This window comes from Bidens hawaiensis, unplaced genomic scaffold (genome assembly GCF_021521415.1).
Source record: "Bidens hawaiensis isolate Kalapana, Puna unplaced genomic scaffold, B.hawaiensis_p1.1 tig00019691_1, whole genome shotgun sequence".
In the NCBI taxonomy this organism is placed as follows: domain Eukaryota; kingdom Viridiplantae; phylum Streptophyta; class Magnoliopsida; order Asterales; family Asteraceae; genus Bidens; species Bidens hawaiensis.
Genome location: NW_027492993.1, coordinates 324694 through 338456, shown reverse-complemented (window position 1 = coordinate 338456; position 13763 = coordinate 324694). Strand labels below are relative to the sequence as shown.

The 13763-nt window shown below is 36.4% G+C and overlaps 3 protein-coding genes across 3 annotated transcripts; 1 reads left to right on the top strand and 2 right to left on the bottom strand.

Moving 5' to 3' along the window:
- Positions 1 to 1217: 1217 nt before the first annotated feature.
- On the bottom strand, positions 1218 to 1865 carry LOC143559074 (uncharacterized). The gene has a single exon (XM_077047773.1). It carries the CDS (start codon positions 1863 to 1865, stop codon positions 1218 to 1220), a length of 648 nt encoding a protein of 215 aa, XP_076903888.1.
- A 5454-nt stretch (positions 1866 to 7319) lies between these two features.
- LOC143559073 (uncharacterized) lies at positions 7320 to 9355 on the top strand. The gene is made up of 3 exons (XM_077047772.1): positions 7320 to 7923; positions 7992 to 8340; positions 9307 to 9355. Exons 1-3 carry the CDS (start codon positions 7320 to 7322, stop codon positions 9353 to 9355), a joined length of 1002 nt encoding a protein of 333 aa, XP_076903887.1.
- On the bottom strand, positions 9007 to 12022 carry LOC143559064 (uncharacterized). Its single transcript, XM_077047766.1, has 7 exons — positions 11664 to 12022; positions 10382 to 10623; positions 10224 to 10320; positions 9970 to 10153; positions 9313 to 9394; positions 9188 to 9236; positions 9007 to 9097 (listed from the first exon to the last, which is right to left on the bottom strand). The coding sequence occupies exons 1-4, from the start codon at positions 11802 to 11804 to the stop codon at positions 10004 to 10006; spliced, it is 630 nt and encodes a 209-aa protein (XP_076903881.1). The 5' UTR covers positions 11805 to 12022; the 3' UTR covers positions 9007 to 9097; positions 9188 to 9236; positions 9313 to 9394; positions 9970 to 10003.
- Between the last annotated feature and the right edge of the window lie 1741 nt (positions 12023 to 13763).

The following is a 13763-nucleotide window of genomic DNA, read 5'->3' as shown; positions in this document are numbered from 1 at the left end:
GTAATTATAATATTTTTGTAGCCGCATGTACTCATCTTTCTTGTAATTTTCGTAAGACGTTGTAATCCCTTTTGACTATATATATAAGAAGTTGTTCATCACTCACACTTTGTTTATCGTATAATATAAGTGTTAGATTTCTAGGATCTTCTTAATTGTCAATAAAGGATTATGCGATTTTACGTTAGGAACACGCGGATCCTTATTGGTACACGGACCAGGAAATATTTTGTTGCCCAAGACTTGTAGATGAATTCAGATAAAGTTTTTAATAAGAAAGGCACGCAGGCCAAAATATATTACAAACTATGACATTAAATGTCTTTTCTACTAATCTATTGGGGCACGCAGGCCAAATTAAAAATAATTGATAACATACTTAACCTAAATGTAACACTTTTTTAATTGTGTAACATTCCAGGTTCTGGGAATTTCTTTCCCATCTATCTTTTCCAACTTGTATGCACCCTTGGATAATACTTATTTAACTCTGTAACGGCCTTCCCAAGTTGGGGCCAACTTTCCTGGAGGCTCTTGACCAGATGCTTCGTTGTTGCGGAGACAAAGTCTCCCGCATCAAAAGTGCATTTCTGAACCCGCGAGTCATTGTATTTTTGTAGTTGACGTTTATAGTTATGCTAACTTTCTCTTTTCTTCAAGGAGGTCAAGGTTCATCCGCAACTATTTGTCATTATCATTGTTCATTAACATTTGTGCGAATGGAACCCCGATTTCAACCAGGATCATGGCTTCAGTACCATAAGTTAAACTGAACGGCGTTTCAGAGTTACTTGAATTCTTTTGAGTGCGAAAGGCCCAAAGTACATGGGGGAATTCATCTACCCAGCCTGTTCGTCTAATTCCTAACCGCGCCTTGATTCCGTCCTTAATGGACCTATTCGCTCTTTTGACTTGTCCGTTAGCCTGCGGGTGGGCTACAGAAGTAAATACTTGTTTGACTTGCAGTTCTTTCAACCATGCCTGTAACCCACTATCCGCAAACTGAGTCCCATTATCACTTACAAGTTCTTGCAGAAGACCAAATCGACAAATAATAAATTCACATAGGAACTTTTTGACACTAGATGCCGTTATGGATGCAACCGGTTTGGCTTCTACCATTTGGTGAAATAATCGATGGCCACAATTAGAAATTTAGCCCGCCCCGGTGCTTCGGGTAACAGACCCATGATATCGATTTCCCATTTCTGGAACGGCTAAGCTGGCGTCACTGGAACTAACTCATTTTTGGGTCGCAAGGTATTGGGGGCATGACGCTGGCATGAATCACATTTCCTTATCTTGTGCGTCGCGTCCATGTGCATATCTGGCCAATAGTATCCTGCATTCATGAGTTTAGCCACAACCATTCTATAGCCCGCATGAAGACCATAAATTCCTTCATGAACTTCCCTTATCAAATAATTTGTGTCCTCGGCATCCACACATCTCAGAAGTGGGCTGAGGAAATATCTTCGGTATAAAATACCATCTTGCATTCGGTAATTCAAAGCTTTGTGTCTTATCTTCCGAGCCACGGCTTTCTCTTCCAGGGGAGCTCCTGATGTCAAGTAAGCCATGATTGGCGTCATCCAGGACTCGACACCGGTTTGTATCACCAATACTTTATGTTGCGGGACAGATGGTCGATCGAGTACTTCCACACGAATGTATTTTGCAAAGTGTTCGAAATTTGTTGAAGCTCCTTTGCTAAGAGCATCCGCCGACTTGTTTTCACTTCGTTTGATGTGAATGACTTTGCACGATAAAAATTGAAGGATCAAATCCTTTGCCTGTGATAAGTATGAAGCCATCACATCATTCTTTGCCTCATAAGTTCCATTGATCTGTCCTGTAATCAACATGGAATCCACTCGCGCTTCCAAATGCTTCACCCCGAGCTTTTTAGCTATGCGCAAGCCTACCAAGAAAGCTTCATATTCTGCCTCATTATTAGTACTTTTGAAGTCCAACTTGATGCCGTAAGTAAATTCATAGCCCTCGGGATTAACCAGCATGAGGCCTGCGCCTGATCCTTCGTGACTCGAAGCTCCATCCATGAACAATGACCAAACTTGCCCTTGTTCAGGAGGTATTGGAGTTTGTTGTTCAACTAAGCATTCTTCTTCTTTGTGCTGCGGGACTTCTGTGGCGAAGTCCACCAATACTTGGCCTTGCGGGTCTAGGCTTATACTCGATTGCATGTTATCCTGAAAAGGAGTTTAACCAGTCCCTTGCCTTGTATTCTTAACAAGGTGTTTAAGCTTTCGAGACTTGACTGTTGCTTCGATTTCGTCCTTCAAGGACAAGCATTCATCAGTATTGTGACCGATGTCATCATGGTACGTGCAATACTTTTTGGGGTTAAGGGATGATCTTTTCATTATTGGCGGAGGCTTTTTGAACTTCAAGTTCTCTGTGGTCAAAATTTCTGAGGGAGTCTTTGTAAGCGAGGTCCAATTGTTGACGCGCTGTGTTGAAGTGCCTACTTTGTTCTTGTTGCCTATCAACGATCTTGCATCGAACTGTTTTGAATTGTCCGCAGCGGGTTGGAGTCTCGACCAAATTGTACCTTTGGCATGCTTATTTGGCCGCGGCTTCTGAAATTCCACTTTCAATTTTTGCGTTAGACTTTCGGACCCTAAGGTCTTTTCAGTCCTTGTATACAATTTTGCAGCAGACATAATGTCATCCCATCCTTGAGGCATCCCATCCTTACCAGTCAAAGTACGAATCAAATCTTTACATTTTACATTTTTGCGGAAGGCTCCCCGCAGCATGTCTTCGCTGATTCCTCCGATGTTTAAGCTCTCATCATTAAACCGAGTAATAAAAGCTTCGACAGATTCATTATTTCGGCAGTCAAAATCTAAAATCTCTGATGGGTCACGAGTATGCTTCTTTTGCTGACTAAAAATGCTGAGAAAATCTTTTCACCAAATCCCTCCAACTAGTAATCTGCCCATCAGGCAACTTTTCAAACCACTCGTGCGCTGCCCCGGTTAATGTCAATGCGAACATGTGACACCAATAAGGGAGCGTCCATCCGCTTAGCACCGCCAACCGCTACAAAGTTTAAGAGATGATCACTAGGATCAGTCATCCCATTATACTTACCTAACGACGTAGAAATCTTCGCGTTAACTGGGAATTGAGCTGTTGCGATACGTGATATGAATTTCGACTTTTCAACAAAGGCTGCGGGACGATACGGTTTTGTGAAATCATCTTCCGCATCACTATGATACTCAGTAGTGCGAACTACCGCCCGAGGGCGACTACTTTCCTCTCTAGCATGAGATCTGCTATTATAACTGATATCACTTGGATGATACGTTGAATCATAACTGTCGTACTCGACTCTGTGAGGACTACGTGTGAAAGAATAAGGACGATCACGCCTTCTTCTTTCAAAGTCGTCCTCAGAGGTTCTCTCCATTCATACACTAGTACGTATCTGACTCCTCCAAATTGCGAAGGAAGGAGACAAAGATCTTTCGATTGAGTCATCAAAAATCAAGGTACGAGCGCGCATTCGTTCTTCACGAATCCTACACTGATATTCAGCCAAGGTATTTTGTTGCTAAATACGTAACCATTCATCTGGAGATTGGTCTTCTTCAAATCCGGAGTTACGACGATGAGATCTCGTCGATTCAGAGTCATCAGATCCGTATTCCAGACCCAATTATGGACAAACTCGACGATTCTCACCAATGATACGTCCCAAGTCACGTGGAGTAGGTCCTCCAGGTGCTGTGACATCAACAGTACGTCCAACAGTTGCCGGATTTTACGTCGGCCCTTGGGGATTTTGACTCATATCGTATCGGAACAACAGAAACAAGAGATTATCACAGTTCTAACACAAGCACGGATGGCGTCAATGAAGAAACACGGATCTAATTCCCTAGCAGGTCTTAGATCCAATGAGTCCACAGGGTAGGATACAAACAAAAAATAACCACGATACGAGTCTAGGTTCCCAAGTCCAGTGACAGAAACCTGCAAAACAGACACCGTGAGCTCGTTACGGGAAGGACAAGAGGGGGTCTTCCCGTAGGCCGTAACCACCCTCCGACGTGAGAATAAGTACAATTCCGGTGAAGATAAAGTACTTAGAGTATTTAGAGTAGATAGTTGAGAGTGAATGTATACCTCATGAAGATTGTCAAGGTATTTATAGCCGAAGGATGTGGGAATCTAATTGGCCCAGTTGTCCATTTCTAGAATATGCTCTCTTAACTGTCTGGACACGTGTCCTTAAGTGATAGGTTGAGCTATACGGCCCATGTGCATGGTTGTAACAACCTGGCCATGTGTCTCTCTCCTATTGGTTGGAGAATCGCGTCCTCCTCAAGAAATGATCTTGGTAAATCTTCTAGAAGACAATTGGTTAATTACAGTTGTCCTATGACGTTGCCTTCTGGTCATCTTTTGCGGGTGAAAGTACTACCCTGCGGATGACTCCTGAGGACGTCTAGATCCTCCCTCACGTAGTCTCTAGAACGTATCAATGTTCTTCCTTTATCTTGAGTTATGCGGGTGATCTCTTTGTCCCGCGGGTGGCATATGAGGAGTTCCCCTCTGACCTGCGGGTGATACTTAAGAGTAATTAGGTCTTTTTAGTACCCTACCTCTATAAATTGGTAACTTATAACTGCATTTTTTTTTTTACTTTTTAAATATAGATTTCAAGAAACAAACTTTTTTTATTAATTATTTTATCAATGCTCGAGGTAGTCAAACTCAAGGAATTGTTAAAAACACATGAGATACTATACGTTACGATGAGTATGCTGTTATGTATATCACGCTTAAACAAACGACGAATTATGTTTATGCTTATGTCGATTTTGTCGTTATCTACATAAACTTGGGTGTAATAAGTTATTATTGTATAATATAACAACTAGGTTACGTACCCGTGTGCAACACGAGTTGGAATAAATAAATTTATTCAAACGATGACATTATAAGAAATACAACAAATGTGTTAAATTGTTTATATAAATATATATTATACAGTATATTAAATTACATATGAAAAAATATATATACATGTCAAAAATTCATAAATATCCAAATATTTCTTTTCTATTTTTGTTACAAATAAAATTCAACTTATTTAATATTTTAACCCATTTGAGATAAAAGCAGTGTTTAAAAACTGGACCATATTGCATGTCCAACCAACAAATAAATAAAAAAAATGGTTGGTTGTTCGCAAACCAGCTTTCAATCTGAAAACAACAACCGGGATAACATTAAATATTTTTAAAACTGAGTAGATGTACACAATAGTTCATGCACCGCCTGGTGATAATAATAAGTCTGATACACTACATTGTCTTTTATAAATGTTGGTTTTCTTCCTGATTTCTCATTAGAGCAATATGAGATGAGATATAGTTTTATTTGAAACCTTAAAGTGCCAAGTGATTGTCAAATTAGGTGTCAAGTGACATAACTATATTTTTGTTTATTATATTAAGGATGCTTTTTCATGTTTTCTTTTTTCAGCAACACCAGAATAGGGGTTGTTCGTATTAAAGACTGTAAGAAAGACAACTATTTAGATGGAACTAAAACAAATGTGTTTAGTAAATGTAAATTTTTAATTTTATTTTTCAAATTAAATTCAAGTTAAATTAAATAATAATGGAATACATTTGAAATTTATGACAATGAACATGTAGATACATCAACTGAAACATTAAAACAAATAGGTACAATCTTATATGTTAGTTGTAAAATAAAATAAACATGTATCCCCTAAAATTTAATTATAAGCAGGTAAATATCGTTCTCCAAATTTATAAGATGAGCTTTTGATCTTTTAGACATCGCCTTATCAATTGACAAAATAAATGCATTCATAAAAGGATTTATATGATGGTAGAAGAAGTATAAAATAGCATTAACGATGAATTTAAAGCGTAAACAACATGAAGAAAATTTAAATTGACCAACCACCTCATAAAGTCCGGTTTGGTTTATACGGCCCATAAATATAAAATCGTAAACCAAACCGTTGGTCATGATTTTACATAACTTTTAGTAGGGTGCCGCCTTTATGTTTATTGTATCGGTGATGAACGGTCGTTTTTTTATAAAACAACTTCATTTTAATATTCTAGTTTAACGCCTAATTAAATTTTATTTTATATATTTATTTAGTTATGAAATAATGAAATGGTTCCTGCATATTTTTTAGGGGAGCTATAAAAAAAGTTATCATCCAATAGATACATGTAAATTTTATATAAAAACCACGTGTAATATGGTGTTTGTAACCCAAATATATAATATATGTATAACACTGTATAAACATAAACAACTGATTTAAAGGCAAATTTCATTTCAAGATGGTAAGTTTGGCCGGTTTACCGGTTTTAAAGGCAACCAAGAAGACACCTAGTTGATATACATGTAATTCACATATACTTAAAAGTGTGAAGAATGCAATATTAATATATGATGCGCAATATAAAATATGTAATTGGATGTAGGACTTGTTGTATATAAGGTAAATTGATTGAAGGGGAGCATAGCTATGAAAGTCTCCTCAGGTGTGTTTGTGAGTACGAACACTATCAAATAAATGTGTTTAGTGCTAAGGAATGAAGAAGACCAAAGAAATTTAGTTTTCGTTGTTGTTGCTGACGGAAATCACTAATGGAAATAAACAAATTTTACGGTAACTAATAGCTACTGTGTATTAGATTATTAGTTGTCTACGTAATTAGTGATACGCAACTTAAAGGAAATCACTAATTATTGATTGATATTGAAATTTTATTTCCATAGAAGAAATAATTTAAAAATCAAGGAATACATTTAGTTGTATATATGGAAGGTTTTAATTTCTTCATTTTAATTTAATTATAAATATTTATTACCTAAAGTTTCAAAGATATGGTGCCACTTGGCAAAATATTAGGCCAATTAGGGGTGATGTGGTTCAACCATCATTTTTGTTTATTATAATAGTAGATTTAACATTTAACTATTTATAACATGGGGGCAGTAAGTAGTATTAGTTATTTTATGGCTATGTGACATGGTTGTTGAAAACATTCTATGCTTTTTGGTTAAGTTGAACACATTGTATGTTATTTTATGGCTATGTGACATGGTTGTTTATGCTTTATGATAATGGTTGCTTTGTTATGGCTATGTGACATGGTTGTTTATGTTTTATTAACATGTTCATAATGAATAACGATGAGAAAATACTTCTGGTAGTTGTTATGTACTTGTATATCCGCTTTTTTTGGAATAGGGGTTTGAAACGAAAACGAGACAATGATTCGGCAATGACGGAAAATAAATACACGTTAGAGTTATTGCAAGGAAATCCCAAACAATGCATTGAATTGTTACGCATGTCCCGTGAATCATTTGTTCGACTATGTGCACATTTTAGAACAAATTATTCATTAAAGGATAGTAAACAAGTTTCGGTTGAGAAAAAGATGGCTATGTTTTTTATGATAATCGGCCATAACCAACGTTACGTGGTTATCAAGCGTAGATTTCAACACTCAAAGCAAACAATTCATAAATTCTTTCATGAAGTGTTGGATAAAATGATGTTTTTCGCCAAAGATATGATAGTACCAACTTCTTTCAATCCGAATCCAAACATTCCGGGACATAACAAGAGGCTACTAAAGATTTTTAAAGGAGCGGTTGGTGCACTAGATGAGACCTTGATACATGCTGTTGTTCCTACTAGGCAACAAGATTTATATAGAGGAAGGGGAAATGGTGATTGTTATCAAAACGTATTAGCAATTTGTGATTTTAACATGATTTTCACTTTTCTTGTGGCTGGATGGAAAGGGGTAGCACACGATTCTAGAATATTATTGGAGGCATTATCAGATCCACATGCGCCATTCTCATTTCCACCATCAAGTATTTTTATTGTTTGTTAATTATTTCTATGTTAGTTTAATATTGTAATTAATTGCAACTATTTACAGAGAAATACTATCTTTGTGACGCCGCGTATGCACACATACGAGGATTTATGGCTCCATATCGTAATGTGAGGTATTGGCTTGGAGATTTTCGTCGGAGACGTGCGTTAACCAATAAAGAAAAATTTAATCATGCACATGCAAAACTTCGAAATGTCATTGAGCGTGCTTTTGGTGTCTTGAAAGCAAGATTCCCTATATTGAAGAGGATGGCACCATTTCCATTGGAAACACAAAGGAACGTTACCGTTGCATGTTTCGCGCTACATAATTTTATTAGGAAACAAGGTTTGGACGATGAGTTGTTTACACAATACGATCAACCCAATGTGTCGATTGGAAATAGTCGTGGGCAAATTGATGCTGATGAAGACGAGGTTGAAGCACTTGGCACTGCATCAGATCGGGAATATATGACTCAGTTACGAGATGAAATTGCTGAGCAGTTAATGCAAAGTACGGAATAAATGATATAAAAATTTTTGCGGTATTATGAATATTATTTCAGTGTTGTTGACTATTATTTAAATTTGGATGTTGAAGACCTTTTTTTATTTATATTTCAGTTTCTTTAAATTCCAGTTTATTTAAATTTCAACTGATTTTAGCAGTCTGCAGATGTTAAAAAACAAACAGTCTTCTTGTTGCAGACTGCAGAGTTTTGGTCCACCTCTTCTGCTACAGATGTTGGCAGATGTGGTCCGCAGACTGCAGACATTTTACCTCTGAAAAAACAAACAGTACCTTAGTGTTCAAACTTAAAACTAAATGGTTGTGAAGGTTATGTAGAAGTCCTGGTTTTGGGCAATGTATTAAAACTCAGATCAAGAACCGGACACCACACCTCGTCGGTAGGGAACCAAAATGATACTGTTTCAAACGGCTTGTTTTTCCCCCCAAAGACCTGAACTCTTTTTGACCTGTTGCAAACGCCTAACATTATTTCCAAAACATTTTGCATATGGAAATATAGGTACCTAAAAATACCAAAACCTATGCAAAACGGCATAATTATTATATTTAACCTTCAGACGATAATTTTGTTACAGCTAGTTCAAACTCGAGTTCTCTTTCTCCATGGAAATTACGTGAGACAGCCTATCATGAACCTGCCATTTTTTTCATAAGTTATGTCCTAAAAAAGTTGATTTTTTCATTAAAATCTATATAGTGTGAAATAAATAACGAGCTACACATACCTTAGAAAGAGGGCCTTTGTCTTCAATGCCTTCTTTTAGTGGATCATACCTGTATAACATGTTTAGTTAGCCAACACAAGTAAATACAGTAAACTCTTTTTTTTAATATATGTTTACAGCATTACCATTCACGAGGAAGTCCAGCTTCTTCACGAGCAGTGTAATTGAATGGCCCTTTAACCTCCACGTTGTACTCTTTCAGTAAATCTGTTGAAATATAAACACGAAGAAATTATCTGTTAACGTTTTCTGTCACATATTGGAAAATAACCAACTTTGACTATGATTGAACAGTTTATCTTCTTTGATTGTCACTAAGGACAATTGAGTCATTCAGACCTTGAACGAAGGACACCTTTCTTAGGATTAGCAATTAAACGAGCCAGGTTGCCCATGAATACCTCAAGATCGGCTCGCTTAAAGCTCAATACAAGCCAAACTTAAACGAATTTGAGCGAGCTTGAGTGGGTTCATGAGGCTAAACAAGTCTATTAATTATATAGAACTTATGTACAAGTACACATAAATATTATTGTATATAAATATTATTATATATATTGTTATGAAAAAAATAATTATATACTATATATTTTATTATATCTTAAAAGTTATAACTATAAACATACATATAAACTAATATACACATATATGTACTATAAAATAACTAAAACTTGAATATATAATAAACGAGTCGAGCTCAAGCTTGAAAATATTAACCAGCCAAGCTCGAGCTTTAGGTACAGAGCTCGAAACGAGCCGAGCTCAAAATGAAGACAAGTTACCTCTAAATGTAGGACAAGGGGCCCGACCCATTTGCTAGCAGACAGAAACAAACCAGTACACACCAACCGCCACATGTGCGACCTCTTCTTCAGCTATCTTAGCCACAACATTTGATGTTTTCTTGTCTCCAAACCCAATAAGCTTTTGCACAAGTCTGGGCCCGGCATCGAGTCCTCGAGCCTCCTATTAATGTAATCATGCATTGATTATATATTAATAGCTTGATATAATAAACGGTTAGAAATTAAATCACCTGAACGAGTGGGATCACGGCCAAACGAGCAACAACATCATCCGAACATTTCTCACACTCGCGCCATAGTAGATTATGGGCAGGCATGTCTCCATAACTAGCATGAATAAAAAGTGTCGTTTAAAATACAAAAAATTCAAAATTTTCAAATAGTTTACCTGAAACCGAGCTCAGCCAATCTCTGAGAACACCAAGCAAAATGGCGGCTCTCATCATCAGCCACGCGAGCAAAATCAGCAAAAAACATCTCTCCAAGAAGCTCACTATATGGTGAAAACCGAACCACGGTGTCCCATGCTAAATCAATTGTGTTTAGCTCCACATGAGCGAGATTGTGTAGCATATATGCGTTTAGAGGTAAGCCCGAGTTCTTTGGAGCCGGGATTTCTTTTGGAGATACCTAAACTTACAAATTATGCATAACCATTACCATTGTTTATCTAAAATCTAAGCCTTTACTTTACTCACAAATTCATTTCTTTTTCAATTCATAAACCGAAACCATATTCAAGTTAATGCATACAACTAGCTAGGGATGAGATTTTTTCCCGAATACCTGTACACGTACCTATTCAGTACCCGAACGTGTCTATCGGGTACGGGTACCCAAATTTACTAATTATAGGTACGGGTACTTTCAGGTACAAGTATGGGTATTACGGGTACAAGTATGGGTATTACGGGTACTGGTACCTGTTTAGAATATGTAGGGGCTTTTATTAGGTTTCTAACACTCTTGACTTAATTTTCAAGTGGGATTTTCAAAACATAATATATATTAGTTTAATAAGTTCATTCTCAATCTATATGTGTATATTCATATATTGTGTATTCGTATATTTTTATTTCATGTATGTGTAATTGTGCATGTCATTAAATAACATGTATTAACTTTCTATCTTGTTTTTAGATAGAAATTGAGAAAGCAATAAACAAAGAAAAGAAAAAGGGAAAATGGAAAATGGAAAGATGACTAGCGAAGATTAAACGAATGTTGACTTTCTTTATATAAGTTAATTTTGTTTTAAATATTTTGATTTTTTTATTAGATTTTTTATACTATATATGTTTTGGTATTCATTACTTGATTTTAAATGGCTTTTATATTATGGATGATTTGTTTCAATTTTGGTTTTGGTTGCGGTATTATGTTTTGGTTGTGGTATTACGGTTTTGGTATTATAGATAATTGATTGTCGATACCTTACCGTTACCGATACCTAGTTTAGTGGAGATTTAAAAAAAAAAAAAAGAACAAAGGGGTACCAAAGCGAATACATGTACCCGTACCCATTCCAAAGCCTACATTGTATTGTGCAGTCTGAAAAATTAAAACTGATATTAACTAAAACTACGGTCAACTGATATTGTTTGTTTATGTTGTTTGATGTAGTATAATAAAAATAATATGAAGATTAAGAATGAAAGCAAAGAAGGAACCAATTGGGGGTTTGGAGGACGAGCAGGTGTATGAGAAACCAGCCCAATGGGAAGCTTTTGTTTGCGCCATCTGGAATAAGCCATATGAGAAAGCCTTGATTTCGTTAATGGGTCCGGTGTCGACAAGACCATGGCACCCATTTCCGCTAATGAATTAGTAACATCAAGTGCTGCTTCTGCTTCTGCTTCTGCTTCTGGTTGGGGACCAGATGCTCCCCAGAGGCGGTTGTGGTTGAGTGAGCTGTCTCTCCAGGTCTGTAGACCAGACTATAAAGGATGCTGATGAGAAGAAGAAGAAGAAGAAGAATAGTTGGAACATGAAATGGGTTTTTTGAGGTTGAAACAGAGACATGAGGATCTCACAACCATTCTTGTGTCTCTCTCTTGAAACTACAATGTTCCAACACCACAACTAAATATGACTCGTACAACTACAGAGTGACCATATCACAACTTTTTCATTCTATACGGCGCGCGTTTTACTTATACGAGTTGTATAAGGTCTATACAACTCGTATGGACAGAGATTCCGAGACAAAAGCAGCCTATAATCATAGTTGCGACTTCGAATAGCATAATGTGTCCCAAACCAGACATATTATCATTTATCCTTACCTACAAAAGTTACGGTCTTTTACACAATATAGTGTTTTATTTCTTTTACAAGGTAGAAAAATGATGCATATAATTGTTATTTAACATCATAATATACACACGACACCCAATGTCACACCCGTCTCCATAGACCTAAGTATGTGATCATAGTTGGTACATGTTTTGAAAAATATATGTGTTACGTAGCGGAAGTCTTTTCTTGACTGAAATATTCATTTATAGAAAACTCGGGAATTAAGCACCCGATATTGTCTTACAAAACGTTAAAGGTGACAAACATTAATTTATATCTTTTACATATTAAAATAAACTGAGGCATCAGATGCGTCTAATGGCTATATCCTCCTTCTACTACATCTTTTTATTGATTGCCTATAAAACAGTTTTATAAAATACCTCAGCGACAATTGCCTGGTGAGAACACGCTGACCCTAAATTATCTGTATAAACTCTTAGCTTCACTTGTAACAACTCGGCAGCCATATGGACCGGCGTACCAAATATATCACATAATCAAACCCTAATAGCCCTATAGATGTCACACCCCAACCTAAGACGGAAATGGCGGGCCGCGAACAGATTGCTCATATCTTAAAAACACTAATAATAATAATAATAATAATAATAATCTATTTAATGTATTTCATTCAATACATCTGTTCAAACAACCCAACAAAACAAATACCCGACAAAATAAGTTAAGACAAAATCGTTAATTTATTTAAATATAATCATCCAGTAATAAGAAAAATAAAAATAAAAATAATAATAATAATAATAATAATCTGTTTATCTATTTATATTTCATTCAATACATCAGTTCAAACAACCCAACAAAACAAATAAAATAAGTTAAGACAAAATCGTTAATTTATTTAAATATAATCATCCAGTAAAAGCATCTGTAATATGCGTAAAAATATAGGTTGTTAATAAAAATGATGAGTGAGAAAACCACCAATTTGTATATAATAAGGTATGTAAAGGGTTAAAGACCAACACTCACTTTCCACCACCACCACCCACCACCATCGACCACCACCACCATCACTCGCCATCCACCACCCACTGTTCGCCACCACCACCACCACCATCACCCACCACCGCTGCCGTCTACCACCACCGTCTACCACCATCCACTACCACCGTCCAGCACCACCACCAACCCACTACCATCGTTCGTACACCACAACCAATTTATTTTAGTAGTCTACATACGTTAAAAACAAACGTTTTTCTTCTTGCAGACTACAGATGTTTGGTCCATATATTCTTCTACAGATGTCTGCAGATGTGGTTCGCATACTGTAGACATTGTACCTCTGAAAAAACAAACAACACTTAAGAAAACTTAAATAACAAATAGAGATGTCGTTTGGCCATTTGTTCGAACAGTGGTAGTTTATATTTTCCAAATATCCAATTGTTCGACCAACCATAAAATAATCAAATAGTTAAAACTTAATATCATCCCCTGATGAGTCA

Coding starts and splice junctions, on each gene's coding strand:
- LOC143559074 (XM_077047773.1), bottom strand. CDS start 1,865: ATGTTGATTACAGGACAGATCAATGGAACTTATGAGGCAAAGAATGAT.
- LOC143559064 (XM_077047766.1), bottom strand. CDS start 11,804: ATGGGTGCCATGGTCTTGTCGACACCGGACCCATTAACGAAATCAAGG. Junction 10,321..10,381: donor TTGGCTGAGCTCGGTTTCAG/GTAAACTATTTG, acceptor TATTCATGCTAG/TTATGGAGACATGCCTGCCC. Junction 10,154..10,223: donor CCGTGATCCCACTCGTTCAG/GTGATTTAATTT, acceptor TTACATTAATAG/GAGGCTCGAGGACTCGATGC.
- LOC143559073 (XM_077047772.1), top strand. CDS start 7,320: ATGACGGAAAATAAATACACGTTAGAGTTATTGCAAGGAAATCCCAAA. Junction 7,924..7,991: donor ATTCTCATTTCCACCATCAA/GTATTTTTATTG, acceptor AACTATTTACAG/AGAAATACTATCTTTGTGAC. Junction 8,341..9,306: donor TCGATTGGAAATAGTCGTGG/GCAAATTGATGC, acceptor ATATGTTTACAG/CATTACCATTCACGAGGAAG.